Source organism: Adelges cooleyi, unplaced genomic scaffold, assembly GCF_023614345.1.
Source record: "Adelges cooleyi isolate 19-005CV unplaced genomic scaffold, UGA_ACOO_1.1 ACOO_flye_CR_arks_rails_tigmint_CR_PRNA_108, whole genome shotgun sequence".
Classification (NCBI taxonomy): Eukaryota; Metazoa; Arthropoda; class Insecta; order Hemiptera; family Adelgidae; genus Adelges; species Adelges cooleyi.
The window spans coordinates 10070070-10087918 of record NW_026095761.1 but is presented as its reverse complement, the minus strand read 5'-3'; the positions used below and the strand labels follow the sequence as shown (position 1 = coordinate 10087918).

Below are 17849 nucleotides of genomic sequence, written 5' to 3'. Positions count from 1 at the left end.
AAAATGAATTTACATTTTTTTTTTTAACAATGATTTATAATAATAATATATTGAATTTAATAAAGATTAAAATTTTATACCCTCAAAGAATGTTGGTTTAATACAAATAACAAGTGTTTATATTATTAAATAAATGTTATCTAAATACAATTAAAATAAATACGCATATATAAATATAGTTATTTGAAATAAGAGGAATGAAAATGAATTTAATCTATCATTAAACAGTACAATTTTAATTGATTTATCAATTATGCTTTATACTTTATCAATTTAGTTTTCTCAAACTGCAATAGTAAATAGTGATTTAATTCAAATGATCATTCCCCTAACAGTGTAATCAATACCATATGATATTTAATTTCCATTTAATCTTTTCTATTCAACTCGGTGACAACCTTTTAGAATATTTACACGTTAACATTATACTTAGTTCTTTTAGTGCGGTGTAGTTGTAAATTATTTACTCTCAAGTCTTTACATAATTATTAATGCTTAAATATACTCGAGTGTAACTTGTGTTTATCGTACGGATTATGAAGATAACTGTTGTGGTAAGATGTTTGACCAAATTCTACTTAAGGTAAGAAGGATTAGATATAATAAAACTCATGACTCATTGCACGAATGCCAATTTATTGACTATAAGTAAATAACACCTTATGCCTTAGAAAAAAAAAAAATGTTGGGAAGGAACACAAATAAATAAAGATGAAGTTTTAATTTAGGTCATATTTTTATGCTCAACTTTTTGAACATTTCTTCTACGAGTTGTTCTTTTTTTATTTCTTCTTCCTGTCGCGTAGCAACATTTCTTATTTTTACTATGCCTTTTTCGATTTCACTATCGCCAATAACGATGGCCCAGGGTATCTCGTTCTCTTCACAATGTTGTAATTGAGCAAGAAGCTTAGGATTTTTTTTATATGAATGTTCGGCTTCGATTCCGGCATTCCACAAATCTCTACAAATAGTCATTCTATGTTCGACTAAATTTTTTTGAGCTGCAGCAACGTATACTTGAACTTCTGTAGTGCGGACTTTCAGTTTTTCTTTGGCGAATTTAGCTTCGAGCACGGTGAACAACCTTTCTACACCAATAGATATGCCTACACATGGAATAGTTTTATTTTTAGGATGAAACATACCAACTAGGTTGTCGTAGCGGCCACCACCAGCTACACTGCCGATGGATTCGCCTTTTTCCAATAATGAAACTTCGTATATAATACCTGTATAATAGTCCAATCCTCTAGCCAGACTCAAATCAAATGATACAAGGTCTTCTATACCGAAATTTTTAATATATTGAAAAAACAATCTTAACGACTCTAAGCCTTGGGTAGCCATTTTAGATGTAGTGAGCAAATCGTCTTTAAAAAGGGCTTCCACTAATTCGGATGATCCGTTCATCCTCACATAGACTCCGATTCGGTCAGCAATATCTTCGGCCAATCCTTTTTCTTCAACCATCTCCTTCTTGACTTCTGCCCATGACATCTTATCTAATTTATCGACCGCTGAACACATTGCTCTAAACTTGTCTATCGGGACGCCACACGCTTCGAAAAGTCCATCGAGCAAAAGCCTGTGGTTGACTTTCACTATAAATTTGCCGGCGTCTAGCGACGACAATATTTCTGTGGCTACAAACACGCATTCGGCTTCCGGTATCATTTCATCGTACTGACCGGCTATATCGTAGTCGCACTGATAGAATTCCCTGTACCTTCCCCTCGTCATTGCCGGGTTGTCTCTTCGATACACTTTGGCGATTTGGTACCGTTTGATGTTGGTGATTTTGTTCATCGCCAGGTACCGAGCAAAAGGCACGGTCAAGTCGTATCGCAAAGACAAGGACTCGCCACCTTGGTCGGCAAGATCGTAAATGAGCTTCGAGTCCTCGCCGTACTTACCAGTGAGCACGTCTTTGAGCTCGAAAATCGGAGTGTCTATGTTGACTGCGCCGTGACGTTTGAACACCTTTGTAATCCGATTCAGCACGTCGTTGCGAACCGCTGTTTGTTCGGGACCGTAGTCTCGAGTGCCCTTTGGCGTTTTCAACTGGAATTTGTTCGGTTTTTCTTCGGGTTTAGCCATATCGAACCGATACGGAGACGTGTAAACGCAACAGGAGCTTTGCAATTTCCGCGAAAACCGTGAAACCCGTGTAAGCAGCACACGCATTGTTTTTTTACATCATGCATGATAGTGGATATTGCACACACGAGTTATTCCTCGAATTGTTGCACAATCCGTTGTACATGGCGACACTGCGTCGGCCAATTTCGTATCAACTTCCTAACCTCAAAATTATCAGCTGTTTTCCAAGTGATGAGATAATAGAAATATAACTTTAATATTTTCTACTCCCTTCATCCCTTATAACTTGTGGTTGTGACGTCTATATAATATTATATTATTGTTGTAATATTGTTATCAATTAATTTAATTCAATTTATATTTTAATCGAGTTTAGTTAATAAAGATTAATAAAGATAATTCAATTATAACATTTGTCATATATCAGTTAAGACAATAATTTTCGGATACGTCTGTTTCGTAGTATTCCTTCAAAAATGTCAAACAATTTTGTTTCCGTTTAATATTTTTAAAAAAATACCTACGTCAAATCCATCATGTCGACTAGAGTGTTACGTAAAATGGGTCTGCAGGAAGAAAGAGACCTGCCACCCGTCAAAGACGAAGCGAGCGATGACACCGAGACGAGTTCAGGTGGTGTAAACAAAAAAAGACACTTGAACATGTACGATTTGGTAAGAAAAATGTTAACTTTAGACAAGTAGATAGTATTTTATTTGTGTTTTCTATTTTTTTTTTCCAGCTGAATATCGGTTCAATGTCTGAATCTGAAGTAAAAGAGGATGATGATCATGAGACTACTGGCTCATTAAATAAAAAAGATGAGCATTTATCTTGTGACAAAGAGAATATCAGAAGAAAAAAAAAGAAAAAGAGGAAGAAGTCTGGTAAAGTATTGTCATCCCATACTCGCAGTAGTGAAGATAATGTCGATGTATGTCAATAATACATTTCAATTAAATGTTTTAAACTTAGAATATTACTTTACGAGTTGACTATTTCAGGATGAAGTAGAGAGAAGCGTACGAGAAGTAAATAAAATCTTAGGAGAAGTGCCTGATAAAGGAGAAGAAGATTATGATGATGCAACTTCATCTCAAAATCGGGAATGTATTTACTTCAAGAACATATTGTCTGTACAGCACCGAAACCTTAATCCCAACAATGAACTTCGTAAAATGTTTGGACGAGTTGTTCATCAGGCTGAACTTAGGTATAATAGAGAACTAAGTTTTTTTAGAAAACTTTTAACGTTATTTTACAAATTTACAGTTCCATAATGGTTGAATCACTTTTTGCTAGGCAATTTTGCTAAAGCCTTATTTATGCTTCTATTTATGCTTCTAGCTATTTTATATTTTTATAACAATATTTATATATACTTAACTAATAAAGGCAGACTGTTGGTCTTCCTTTTTCTAATTGAGCTAAGTTGACCTCTAAATAATCACAAAAGTAGTTTAGTTTTAGGCCTCTGCTTTAGGATGTTGAGCGTCGTTAATAAATTTATCACCACAAAATATATACAGGGTGATATTTTCCAAAGCACCATCACCTTATGAAAGTTAAATGGTAACATTTATATATGTATTTAATTAAAAAATAGTTTTCTGAAAATGTTGACTAGTTGATTTAAATGGTTATCTACCAGACAACCATTTTTTTTAAATTATTCTTAATTTAAAAAGTTTATTTTATATATTTGTTACTATTTAAGTTTCAAAAATTGATGGTGCTCGTAAAAAAGGTAAGTATTTGGTAACTAAAAAGAAAAATGATAAAATTGTGATTTTTTTTCTAGAAAATGAGTATCTTAATTTTATTCTGTATTTTATCATCCTGTATGTATATTAATATTGAAAATGGGAATAATCTAGAATTGTATATGTGTTTCTGTTATTTTCTAGTAAACGTAAGTTCCGAGGAAGAAATCATTTGAAGACAACGTGGCTCGTAACACCTAAAGATAACTGGCCACCTATTGGGAAATCGGGTAATTATAATATAAGGAATTCGATTTTTGAGTTAATATAAATATATTTGTTATATTTTAGGATCTACGATGAAGTACATAGAAACTAAAAATGGTATAATGTACTTCGCATTTGAACACAGTTCAGAATATCAACAAGTCCAGATGCAACTCTACGATGCTGTTTCACTCATGTCACAAGGCAATTTGGTGGTATGTTGTAATTTATAAGTTGTAGTAAAATGATTGGTTTTGTTATTGAAATTGTGCTTTTAGAATATTATCAATAATCACCCGTACCACGTCGATGTACTACTGCAAATGACAGAGTGGGCACGCTTGAGTGAAGATCTGCCTGTAGCTGCTGAACTCACAGAACAAGCATTGTATTCTTTGGAAAATTCGTTTCACCCTATGTTCAGTTTGTCAAATGGCAAATGTCGCTTAGACTACCGTTTACATGAAAATAGGTAAGAAACTATTTACAAATTTTGTAGCATGATTGATTACAACTATTATTATTTAATTTAGAATTGTTATATATTTAGTAATTGACCTGTTGATATTTGTTTTAGGGCATTGTTCTTGACATTGTATCGACATTTAACGTTTGTGGGACTACGAGCCTGCTATCGTACGGCACTTGAGTTTTGCAAACTTCTTCTGTCGTTGTCACCAATGGACGATCCACTGGCTATTGTACTGTGTATAGACTTTTACGCTCTCCGTTCATGTGAATATACATGGTTCATTCATTTTGTTAACGCCTTTGACTCCGCTCGTAACCTCACTCAGCTCCCTAACATAAAATTCTCATTGGCGGTTGCTAAATGGCAAAAAGGTGACGTTGAAGCCGCTCACACATTACTGCAAGAATCATTAATCATGTTCCCCGGTGTTTTATTACCTCTGCTGGATAAGTGTTCAATTCAGCCCGATAAAAGAGTCACCAGTCACTCGTTTTTCACTAGTTACGCCACTGAAACGTAAGAACATATCATCATAGTATAGCTATTTTTATTAAATTAATATGGAAAATAAGAAGTATTATTATAATATTCCTTATTTTGGATTTAATAATAGTTTTTTTTTTTTACTGAAAATCCGAAGCATTGTATTAGAAAACTAGCACGTTTCATTTTTCCACAAAAACCAATACGATTCGGGCACCGTCATAATGAAAACTATAACAATTATCGATACTGCCTCGACATTTGTATATTAATAATTTTGCAATCTTAAAAAAGTTTTTCAAAATATTAACATATGTATTTTAATTTTAAAATGCCATTTAATAATACAAAATTAAAATAAATATTTTTTGGTTAAAATTAATTTTAATAAATATTATTTTTCTAAAATTATTTTTGTCTAAAAAAACGAGTAAGAAAAATTATTATTTCATGTTTTTTTTTTTTTTTTTTTTTTATATTATTTAATTAAACAAAACTATTTTATTTAAATCAATAAAAATAATTGAATCATTTCACAAAATTATGCAAGTCGTTGTTTATACTTTTCGACAAATTTGATACTTAAATACGTTGTTATATTTTATGTTATATAAAAACTACATTTTTTTGGTAAGGTCTTTCAGATGAGCTTCTACTTTTTTTCTTACTTACATTATTAATTAAATTTAATAGCATGTATTACCTATAAGTGTTATAATTTTGAACTAATTTTAATATAACGAATTACTATTGCATACAAAAACCATAAAATAAAAATTATGTTTTTTTTTACTTAGGTAATGAAATATAGTCAAATGCTTAAAACTATAAATTATCAATACTAAAGATCTTAAAACAAATAGTATAAATAGGTTCACCTATGCGTGTTAATACCTAAAACGTGTTAGTTTTGCGGCCAATACAAAATCGTTACAACATTTGTAATTTTGAAATACGTATGCTATCATTCTTAGTAATCTAAAATATGCAATTTTTAGTAAGGATAGTAAAACATACTAATATTTTTAATCAATGGTATATTATTATGAAAGAAAGACTGTATAAGCATTTGGTTTTTTTTTTCAGGCAACCAAAAGCGTTATCTTACCTAATATCTATGTACGTAACGAGGAGTTATCACGTGTGGAAAGAAGTTCAGTTATTGCCGTGGCTCGAACGCAATGTACAAATTGTATTGGACCGAGTGGATGCTAAAGATCCAATGATAAAAAATATGGAAAACTTACGTGCTACTCTATTTAGTGCTAAAACTCCTTTGAACATTCATAGACACCTGCTGCTATCAGACATGAGTGATACAATTGCTCCACCAGCCGAGGTACTATTTCCGAATTTTACTCTGTGCAAGACATATTTTTTTTTAACTGAGCTGTTTATAAATAGGCTGTCACAAGTCCAATATTGATTATGGACCCGTTTCCACCACCGGATGGTACATCATTTTATAGCTCTAGATCGTCACAAAACAATACCAACCGATCATCTATGCAGAACCAGTCACTGTTTTCAACATTCTTTCGTTCTTTAAATCCAGTATTTCAAGCGCTGTCGGACGACAAGTATTTAATAACTTAAGTTCATTAGCAATTGTATCACAGAATTAACGTTCCAATGTAATAATATTTTTAGTGCTATTGAAGAAGAAGAAACGGTAGCCGAAGCAGAAACTGTTGCTGCGAGGCCTGTAATAACAATGGTAGGCGAGCAAATCGATGAAATGAGAAGTGATCTGAGGCAAAGTGTCAATTCGCTGTTAGACGCAATGAGAGACTTATTGTCTAGTGTACACGCGCCCACTGTACCAGCTGATGGTGACATAGATGACGATTCTGAACTAACCGATACTGCTTAACAATTTATATTAAACAGTATTCAGATAGTTTCACTGTGGAATCAATAGTTTTGTTCTCTTTTATTTTCTGTTAAAATATTATTCATAGAAGACTGGATTGTGGATTTTGCTGATTATAAAAATTGTATTATATATTACATTCAATTTTATGTAAAAAAAAATTATTAAGATAAAAATCATTAATGTGTGTATCGATTACATTAAATAATATATTGTATTTATCATATTAATCTCGATGATATCTAAATTAAATGTTGCTTATATTATAACTCATTTATAATTATGACACTGTAATTAAATTCTACTATATTTAATAGATTTTTCATGTTACAGACTATTTTTTAAATATTTTGGTTCTTTCTAGTTTAGCTGTATTTGTATATTTTGCAATAAGCAAAAGTGATCACTATAACTATAGCGTAAAAAATTTAATTTAAGGTATACCATATAGGAAGACAAACACACCCCTTCTCTTTTTTTATTTGTTCCTTTGTGTTGTTTACCTAAAATAAAAATGTAGTATCGTTATAAAACTAATATAATTTTGGCTCCGTTTTATCGACTTTCCTATGAAATTTCACCTGTTAATTTTGTTTTTATATAGATCCCAATTTGAAATTTATCCCAGCTTTCTGATAAAAAAAAATTTCAAATTTTGGGCAACACAAAACTCAACTTTTTAGATTATAAACTCAATTTTAATGACTGTGTTATTCGAAAAAAAAAATCAATAGGTATTCTTTTCAGAAAGCTGAGATTATTTTACATAAGAAACTGATTACTTTTTTTATGACCGAAAATACTATAAAAAAAAATGGTAAAAAGAAGTGTCAAGAAAATACTTTATACGACCATAGCCAAAGTAATCGGAAAAAAATTTGAAAACATTCTTTTCATCGTAACTGTCATGCAGTGTGAGTTTCAAAAAAAATTCGAAGGGGTCACTCCAAACGTTCGTTCGTATTTGACGTTTTGACCCATAAATTATTTTCTTTTCTTCAAAAGTTATATAATGAATATATTTTTAAATATTATGTATTAGCCTTAAACTTTTATTCTCGCCTACATCCAAATAATGCGGATAAAAATTGTTAAACAAATTCATACATACCTACTACCACTTAGCTATTTCCTGATCTTGACAATTAATATGTTTAAGTTTCAACTCATATTTCTATACTTACCACAGTGCGTCTTCTATTCGTATTTTTGGCGGTATGAAGTTTGTTTTTAACGGGATTGCATGCGGTCTATTTTTAAGGAGTTTTATATAGGCAATATTTAAGAAGAAAAAAAGGTTTTAATAAATGTTGATATGTCAATTATTTTACCGGTTAATTTGTATGATTTTTAATATAAAACATTTTTTCTATGAGTAACAGTTATTTAGGTTTATTTTAGACCAAAAAGCTAGACAAAATGTTGACTACATAGCATCCTATGGTCCGATTTCAATTCTGTAAAAATATTCGAGTTCTTTGGCTATTTTACTGTGTTATGTAGGAAGCCGATTTTAATTTAAAAATTTTAGATTCTTGTAGTTAATAAAATTTAATTTGCAATTTTTTCATTATAAAAACCCAATGTTTTTACATAAAAAAATCAAAAATCTGTTTCCTACATAAACTAATAGAGTTGCCAAAGAACTCGTGTATCTTTTAGTGATGGGAATCCGACAATACGGGTTTTCACAAAACTACGCTTTTTAAGCCACTTAAAAATCTTATAAGTACTAAATATTTTTACATTATAAATCTGTGTACCTAAGTGAAATCTTTTTGAGAAAAATGTAAAAACAAAACACAACACCAAAGAGATCAACTATTTTTGGGTTGCGGAATTGTTGAAATCCGAAAGCAATTAATAGGCAATATTAAGCTTTTTTTTTCAATTTTCATCAAAACATTTTACTTAAGTACACAGCTTTTTATTGTAATAATATTTAATACGTCTAAGATTTTTAAGTGGGTTAAATTGTTTTTTTTTTGTTTTGTAATCCGGATTTTCGGATTCCTATCACAAATATCTTTACAGAATTTAAATCGGACTAATTCTAAGTAGTAGAAATGTTGTCTAGCTTATCGGTAAAACAAACCAGACCACACGTAATCCCCTTAAGGTCAGGTCTTTTATGTTTTAACTTTATCTACTTATCGAGCTAGAGATCAGAAATTTTAGGGATTTCTTATTTGAATAGGCTAACACTATTAATTGAAAGGTTGAACCGTAGAAAAACCAAAAGAACAATTTAATATATTATATTATAAGAATGCCGAGTTGTTCTTATCCGAGTTAGTTTTTCAAAAATTAATCGAAAGTCGGCCATCAACAGGGAACTAACTAGTTACGAGGCACCTCGGTTGAACCGTAGAAGATCTGATGGGAGAAGGAAATAAGACTTTTGATTGCGATGAAACAACGCCTTAACGGCAAATAGTCGAACGGTGGAGGAGTTGCTGACCACGGTATCCGGTCACGGTGTCGAAAAGCTTGCTACGGGCAGCAAAAGAGCAATATAACTTTATCTTTCATTTTTTCTAAAATAATAATTAATTGTGACACGTGTACTGTACAGTGTTTTAACGTGCATCTGCTGTAAAAGTGAAAATTATGAATAAATAAACGGCTTGCCGGTAGACCGCAGTGTAGGGAGGCAACAGAGAGTAACCAGAACTACCCCTGTTCAATTTTATCGACAGCCGTCTTGCAATAAAAATCACAAGGGATCCTGTCGCACGCCGATAAACCGTCGAACTGGCGTTGAAAAAATATATATATGCGTGGCAATAAATTGTTCTTTTTTTTTCTATGCTAGTGACGAGTAAACAGGAAGAACGTATATTTTTGTCTTTAAAAAAAAATATATATATATATAATATACAGATATTCGTTATAAAACGCCCTCCATTCTGTTTTTAATCACGGTTTATCCTCGTACATCGACGATCACCCTTAATATAAACACTGGCCGCTCATTGCAATACACGTTCACATAATTGTGGTGGCGCGTATGCCGTACTCGTTGAAAGAACCGACGAAAAACGTACGTTGCTTTTTAGCTAAATGGATCCGAAAATAATACATCGCATTATAATGTGAGCTCGTGTTGAGATAAAATATATTTTCGGCACTTGTGGTGGGCTTCAATGATAAAGTGTCTTTGAGCCGTGCTCTTACACGCCGATCTTCTGTTTTTCAATAAAAGTGGCGATAATGAATAAATTCACTTAGAGTAGCAGTGTTTCGCCAATAGAAGAAATGTGCATAGAATGGATTAAGATAGATTGGTAAACCGGAAAAAGTACACAGTTGGTCCAACTAAAATTACGGTTAATATAGGGACACGAATCACAATAAATTTCTAGCTGGAATAACTAAATAAATAGTCGGGCCAACTAAATTTTTTGTTTAAGCGACTATACATTTAATTGGGCCAACTATTTATTTAGTTATTCCAACTAGAAATGTATTGTGTATATTAGCCATCATTTTAGTTGGACCAACTATGTAATTTTTCTGTGCTTGTTAAAATAAAAAGGGAAGGGGCAATTGTAGCAAATCGGTGTGTCCAGTTTAAGTGATTAGATAATAACATCGGCGTGTGTGAAATAGATAGAGAAATAATTATAAGAGATAAAGATTTTAATACTTGTAAACTGCTTTTACACGAGATAAGGCAGGGACGAAGAAAGAAACAATAGCGGCTTACCCGATTGACAAAAACATACTGCCTACTTACTTGTGAATTGTGATGGTATATACCCACTAAATGTAACCAATACAACAATGTATAATAATTAATAACTGTATAATATTAAATATATGGATAAAATATGACTTATGAAAGCGTACGTAGAAACGTCAAGTATAACTTTTCAAAGTTAAAACAGTTAACACTTATAATTAGACGAAGCAGTCAACTATAGTTAAAAAACTGTTTACCAACGAGTCTATAAGTAACTATTCAATTTCTTTTTACTATTTCGGTAACGTGGACCCGTTACAGTGGTGTCTTTAAAAAAACATTTTTATTTTGAGTCCGATTTGAAACCCTGAAACCACTACGCTTAGGTTATAGATATAGAGTTCAAATACAAATTATTTAAACAATGATTAAAAGTTCAATGTAAATATAACCAATATAATTTCAACTCATTTCAGCCCTTTAGAAACATTATCTCATGATGGCAACGTTGTTTTTAAAATACCGTTAAGCTGATGGTGATGATGAAAAATTAAATCTATAATATTAGATTGGTGTGTGGAAACTATTACTGTTTGTGTCAATGCTCGACTCTTTCGCCTATCAAGAGTCAAGACTTACCATTGTTAATAGTGTAAATTTTATAGTTTGATACATTAAAAATCTACGATTAGGAAAAATGTATAAAAAGTGAAATCGAAAACCTAAGCAGAATTGTTTGATTGATTTAAAAAAATATTATGCTAACTAAAAAAAGGACGGATAAGGTAATTTGTGTACAATGTAGTAATCAAAGGTAAAAATGTTTAGACGCCGTGTGTGGTGTTGAATATTGGAGTTCATGGTTACGTTTTGGACATGCATATTATATATGTGCGGTCCGCATATTAGACGTGGCCTAATAATATACTCGTTGTTGGCAAATCGCCCCGGCGGTGAAAAAAACATAACCGGCGTGGGCCCTGATCTCTTGACGACGATGCCGGTCCTGCGAGTGGCGGATGCTGCTGATTGGGCGGATGGCGGCTCTGCCCACTTTTTTTCACTCTCCGGCACGGGCGCTCCTCCCGGGACAACTACAGTGCTCCCGTTGCCGCTCCAACCGGTTGCCCGCGCCAACGTCAAGGAGCAAATTTGTGTACGACTGGTAAACAATAAACACGTACGTTTACACATTGCTCTTGGCTGTATAGTAAATAATAACAACAATAATAATAACAACAACAACGATAGCGATCATAAGACACCGTCTTTCTTGCATGATGAACGATAATAATTATTACGCGCGCCGTGTGTTGTAAATAAATCGTTAGCGCATTGTACGCACGAGTGACCTAAATAACCGAAAAGTTATGGACCTGCTAATTGTGAAGGCCGAAGCCGACGACAACAAGAGGAAATCGAAAACCACCGCCGGGCCCGTGAAAACAGCGACAGCGTCGGCCGCCGCGGGCCGGTCAGAAAAACCGCCTTATTCCTACATAGCCCTCATAGTGATGGCTATACAGAGTTCGCCTGTCAAGCGGTTAACCCTGAGCGAGATATACGCTTTCCTACAACACCGTTTTCCGTTCTTCAGAGGATCCTACCAGGTACCTAAAAATAATTTTAATAATATATTGTGTTTAAATTGAAAAATTTCAAACAAAGAGATCTAATCAATAAACGCCAACACGTTTAGGAGATGACAAAAAAAAATAGAATAAGCTTACACAAAATGTTATTAAGTCAGCAAGGTTAAATTATGACAAACATATTACCTACGTATTTTTTTCTACTGTGAAGTGTTAAGTAACTTTCTAACAATTTTTTCAAGAGAGCTAAATAAAAATTATATGTTGTATGTATTATTTTGGATGATGTTCATTAGTTTTCTTCAATACAATTTTTAAAAATTTACAAAAAAAAAAAACTATAAAACAAACACATGGTCTTATCGACAACAATTGATTATAAAAATATTTAATTTTAATAAATAATAACAAAATGTTTTAAAAAATTCTCATTTGTATCCTTTGGTTCTGAGTACTTCCAGTAATAAAAAACCAACTTGACACAAATTTAAATGTTAAACAAATTTATTTTATCTTTCGTGTATAAAAGTAAAGTCTAAGAAAATCACATTTTGTAGGGGATTTTTTATAATAATAACTATTTATAAAAATGTATATAAAATAGATAATTCAAAAATGTATAGTGCTACTTCATCGACAAACTGATTATTATTCAAAGAGAAAAATCTTCAAAATGTAAAGCTAATATTTTATGGAAATACAAAAAGTCATAATTCTACCAAAACAACTATATATTTAGAAATTTAAACGTCTTAATATTACTGATAGGTACATAATTATAAATATTTTATAAAATATTATAAAAAAACGTTTATATAAGTACGGATTTTAATATCAGTAAAAACTAAAAATAATTGTTTTGTAATCATGATGCTAATATTTTTTCTTAGTAGTATTTAATATTTATAGTTAAACTTAATAGGTGCTAAGCCTAAGCCTACTAAAAAATTGTCACTATAGGTTTTGGAATATTTTTATTTAAGTGTTTTCTTAAAATAATATATTTTAGCCATACACACTTATCTAATTTTCGACTATTATTTATTTTTTATTTAAACTAAAATTTAAATTTAATTTTAATAGGTAATACCGTCTCAGTCTTGTATTGAACTTAAGCTAAAAATAAATACATCAAGTTGTCATTACAGTTAAAAGCAAAATGTTAGGCTTCTTGAAAAAATCTTTAATTTGGTATATTTTCACTATGAAAATAATTATTTAAGCTATACTTTTAAAAATTCGATAGAAGTAAATTGTAATACATATCGATACACGTGTGAATCTGTAAATTTCTAATTAATCAAAAATTACATCGTTTTCGTATTTATAATTAATGTATTAATTTCTATACATTTTAGATTTTAATTTTAAATATGACTATTAAAAAACAAATTAACCCTTTATATTTTTTGGTAGTTCTTAAACAAAAATCAAAGTCTGCAAACCGTGTAAAGTTTATATCTTTAAACAAAAAATTAAGTTAAAAATAATATTTTTAAGATACCTAATACAAAAGTTGTCATACTTAACCGAAATTAAAAAATCGGCCATAGTTTGTGACTGTAATTTTCGGCACTAGGACCCTTAAGTACTAGTAATTCGCCAATTTTTAAATATTATAGTAATATAAAAAAATTGCTTGGATAAAAACATAGTTGGATGTATATACCTAATTGTGTTTAATAGTTGGAAAAACTAAATAAATAGTTAAGCCAACTAAATGTATAATTGATTTAACTAAACATTCCGTTAGTTTAATGTTTTCCGTAGTTTTATTGTATTAAAGTCAGTTATTTCATTACCGAACATTTACTTACTACCGATTCAAACAAATTTTACCGAAATAGAAACTCTTGTTTGAAATACATTTTAAAAACGATTCATACATATTTTATTGGCCTTTTTGCGATGCAAACATCATAATATGCGATTGTCATGTTTTGACTTATTGCCATAAAAAATCAAACGTTGTAGACCCAAACCCTCGGTTATGGCCAATTTGCTTTATTCGTGTCTCGATTAACTTAACTTAATTATTAACTTTTTGAAGGGCAAAAAACATCACCAACAAAAGACCCTTAAGGGGCATGCTGAAGATGATAAAATCAGCAAAAAATGGAAGGAAAAAAAAAACATAGAATAAGTGTGAAAATTCAAAATAATAAGCAACCCCACGACCGAGTAGTAATAATTATTTTATGTGGTCATCACTGCTAACATTGATTAAATACAATTTTGTATTTTATCAATGCTACTAATCACCGTCAAAAAAAATTTGAAAAATGTTAAATATACGTAGTTACCCACGCTAACCACCACACCTTATGGGGCCATAACAAAATTGGTTATTAGAGTATTTTTCAGTTCGGACAGCGGTAAATAACATCGAGGCAGGTGGGCAAACATGAGTTTTTCGTATTTTAGTTTTTGTTACAAATTCGTGTTACACAATGTAGTCAAACTGTTAATTGATTACAAACTGCAGGCGTGTTCATTTTACTTGAGTTGTATACATTAAAATAGTATTTTTATCTTGTTTGTTTTATAGGGTTGGAAAAACTCGGTGCGGCATAACCTATCACTAAACGAATGTTTCATAAAGCTGCCCAAGGGTCTGGGTCGACCGGGCAAAGGTCACTACTGGACGGTAGATCCGGCGTCTGAACTAATGTTCGAAGAGAGCTCGTTCCGGCGGCGACCCCGAGGATTCCGTCGCAAGTGCCAAAAAGTGGTCATGTCAATGCCAGTCAGTGGTTACCAACAAACACAATACCACCACCATCACCATCATCATCAACAACCACCATCATCACAAACACAACCGCAACAACAACAGCAGCAGCCACCGCCTCCACCTCAGCCGCCTACGTCTAACGCTCAATGCTACCTGCATGACCAGTACGACTACGAAGACACGGCCGCCGCCGCCGTTGTCAGCTACCAGCAAGACTATCAGCAGACATACAGAAACGACCAGCTCGACCATTTGACCAGTTTTTGGCAGGCGCAAAAATCCGAAGCCTACGGTTATCAGGATCAATTTGACTACGGGTGCCAGTACAACGTAACGCACGATAATGGTACGTATAGCAGGGCGCTCGCTCTGCACTTAAATTATCTATTTAAATGATGATTAGTATAGTAAAAGAAAAAAAAAAAATAGAAAAATTTTGCAATTGCTTATAAAACTATTACTAAGCAATTTGTTAGCGATGTGTTAATTTTAATAGTAAAAATCTTAAGTATCAATCAAAACTATTACAAGGTAATATTGTTTATACAATTTTTTTTATTAGATTTATTTTAGTTTTTTACTAGTTTAAAAAAAAATCTACTTAATACGTTGTACATCACAAGGTAGCTGTTGCGAATACTCTAAACGCAAGATATCAGAGATGTGCATGAGATTAAACCTTAACATTTTTCTATCTACTTTTGGGTAAAAAAATGAATACTACAATTTTTCGTAAGGCGAATGGAAACGTATTACTATTTTTAACGACCGTCATATTATTATTTATTATGCTAGCTTAATATCGCCTTTGCCATTGTGCATAATAATATAATGTTATAATTATTGTATAACTATTTAATATACTTGATAAGTACACATTGAACACAAGTGGAGTTGACATATTCAATTTATTGTTATGCGAAAAAAGAAATTCTACAAAGAGGGGAATTTCTTTTTTCACACATTAGACATATAAAAATCATACATCATATAAGTTATATATGATTGCAATCAAAAACGTCAGAACTCACACGAATACATAATATAATATTCAAAAAAAAAATACTTCCTATAGTTATTAAATTTAACGGGTCAAGTTAAATGACTGTGACACCAACACTTACGTGTATGATGGGTGCAACGGGGCTAATATTATTTTTTTATTGTACTCGATTAACATTTTATAACACCTCTAGCAAATGTAAATGACGATTCATTACCAAAACGTTTTTAGTAAACTTTCTCCGCTTAACATTCAAAAAAGCATCTAAACACTAGTATTTACATAACTGTGCGGTTTTCGTGGCGCATAGTGTAAAAAATTGATATTAAAAAATGCGGTTAAACAGTACATCACATGCGGTGACAATAAACGCGAATGGACAGTTACGGATATTGTTATTAGAAATAAATACCCTAGCTGTTTTTTCCTTTTTTTTCGGGTCAAATGGGTGTTTTTTTAAGTTAATATTATTCATACGTCGCCATGACCCGTATATTATTATTATTATCATACCGAATCCCTCTGACCTACACAAACGACCAAAACGGCTGTCTGTTTTTTAAAATAAATCGTCGTTGCATGTTAGACCACCCTTCGCGGGTTGTTTGTGTGCGCAATATATACATACATATGTATATATTACACACAAGCAGTGATGATGTCACAGAGTAAAAGAAACTATCGTTGTGCGCCGTGCTTAGACGACATGTACATTAAATAGGTATTTAATTATTATCGTGTGTAAGGTCAAGAGGTTCCGTCACTGATCCGTAGGCCCTCGTGAAGAAAAACAAACGCACGTGGCCTTGTCAAGAAACCACTTGTTTGTCCGTGAAATATATGTACATGTTGACATATTTTTGCCTTATAATTTTTTTTTCTTTTCGAAACCCCATCGATTTCGCCACACGTTGGCCAAAAGTCAAAAAGGTACAAGTGGGTGTGAAAAATACGAGTGCGCGCTTAGCAGCAGTCAGCCATAATTTGTATTTTTAGACTATATAGCTAAGGAAATAAAATACTACTCTAAGTTTGTCGACTGGCATGTTCAATTTACATGTATTTTTTTATCTGACGATTTTAGGTTACAACGTGGCCATGCGAAGACAGGCCAGTGGAGGACAAATGCAACAGCCGATTTTGGAAAACGGCATGAACGTCACAAACGGATTAACGCAACACTTAGGATTGCATCATTATTACGAGTGCCCTAAGTTTTGTTAATATTAAAATAATATTATATTTCTGTGCGTTTGTACATTATATATTATAAACTTAACGATTTGGGGAAATGAGGGTTGTATCGTTAAAAAATTGTTCACATAAAATGAACAAGTTTGACATTTTTTCATTAATATGATAAATAAAAATGTTTTTTTACAATTTTTTTTTTTTAATTTTATGTATAATTTATTAAAGAAAAGTGCTTTTAAAAACTTCAAAGCATCTAATAATAATCGAATTAAATAATAGTTTGTTAATTTCTAATGATTGAATGGTAGGTGTGGCGCGATATATTTAAATAAATATATCTAAAACTAATCTAAAATATAATCTAAAACTAGTCAGCGGCACATTACTATCATTAGCTAAATCCTCGTATTTTAATCTTGAAAATCAAATGTAAAAAGTCTGAAAAGTAATTAATTTATTATAATTTATAAATATTATTGTAAGTAGCCATGCATTTAATTATTAAATAAAACAAACTAGGTACTGTGTAACTACTGGATTAACTTTTTTTTTTTATAATTTTATACTAAAGCAAACAACATATCTTATAATTATAAGAATCTTATAAACATTGTCAACTACACTTGTCGTCTTCTCTAAAATTTATTTATGAATGAAACAATAAACACTAGAAGTAAAAATTAAAGCCGGTGTTTTGACTGCACTCTTCAAAACTATAGGGTTCCAAACGGCGGCCGCAG

At 31.7% G+C, this 17849-nt stretch overlaps 3 protein-coding genes across 4 annotated transcripts; 2 read left to right on the top strand and 1 right to left on the bottom strand.

Moving 5' to 3' along the window:
* The first annotated feature begins 462 nt into the window (after positions 1-462).
* Positions 463-7379, top strand: LOC126841003 (transcription factor 25). 2 transcript variants are annotated; one of them, XM_050577135.1, is made up of 11 exons: positions 463-554; positions 2567-2777; positions 2846-3037; positions 3108-3316; positions 4011-4096; positions 4158-4288; positions 4352-4545; positions 4651-5061; positions 6115-6367; positions 6433-6608; positions 6679-7379. In XM_050577135.1, exons 2-11 carry the CDS (start codon positions 2640-2642, stop codon positions 6899-6901), a joined length of 2013 nt encoding a protein of 670 aa, XP_050433092.1. In that variant the 5' UTR covers positions 463-554; positions 2567-2639; the 3' UTR covers positions 6902-7379. The 2 variants fall into 2 exon arrangements, with proteins under 2 accessions (XP_050433092.1, XP_050433081.1); XM_050577124.1 differs by lacking the exon at positions 463-554 and having other exon boundaries at positions 2372-2777.
* LOC126841009 (histidine--tRNA ligase, cytoplasmic) lies at positions 617-2226 on the bottom strand. Its single transcript, XM_050577178.1, has one exon. It carries the CDS (start codon positions 2185-2187, stop codon positions 730-732), a length of 1458 nt encoding a protein of 485 aa, XP_050433135.1. The 5' UTR covers positions 2188-2226; the 3' UTR covers positions 617-729.
* Positions 7380-11712: 4333 nt separating the features above from the next.
* LOC126845581 (forkhead box protein F2-like) lies at positions 11713-17197 on the top strand. The gene is made up of 3 exons (XM_050584309.1): positions 11713-12196; positions 14727-15258; positions 17000-17197. The coding sequence occupies exons 1-3, from the start codon at positions 11957-11959 to the stop codon at positions 17137-17139; spliced, it is 912 nt and encodes a 303-aa protein (XP_050440266.1). The 5' UTR covers positions 11713-11956; the 3' UTR covers positions 17140-17197.
* The last annotated feature ends 652 nt before the right edge of the window (positions 17198-17849 follow it).

What these genes read in the sequence shown, in the direction of transcription:
- LOC126841009 (XM_050577178.1), bottom strand. Translation starts at nt 2,187, where the DNA reads ATGCGTGTGCTGCTTACACGGGTTTCACGGTTTTCGCGGAAATTGCAA.
- LOC126841003 (XM_050577135.1), top strand. Translation starts at nt 2,640, where the DNA reads ATGTCGACTAGAGTGTTACGTAAAATGGGTCTGCAGGAAGAAAGAGAC. An exon ending in GTTCATCAGGCTGAACTTAG is followed by an intron (nt 3,317 to 4,010) that starts GTATAATAGAGA and finishes GTTATTTTCTAG; the next exon opens with TAAACGTAAGTTCCGAGGAA. An exon ending in TGTCACAAGGCAATTTGGTG is followed by an intron (nt 4,289 to 4,351) that starts GTATGTTGTAAT and finishes TTGTGCTTTTAG; the next exon opens with AATATTATCAATAATCACCC.
- LOC126845581 (XM_050584309.1), top strand. Translation starts at nt 11,957, where the DNA reads ATGGACCTGCTAATTGTGAAGGCCGAAGCCGACGACAACAAGAGGAAA. An exon ending in TCTTCAGAGGATCCTACCAG is followed by an intron (nt 12,197 to 14,726) that starts GTACCTAAAAAT and finishes TTTGTTTTATAG; the next exon opens with GGTTGGAAAAACTCGGTGCG. An exon ending in CAACGTAACGCACGATAATG is followed by an intron (nt 15,259 to 16,999) that starts GTACGTATAGCA and finishes TGACGATTTTAG; the next exon opens with GTTACAACGTGGCCATGCGA.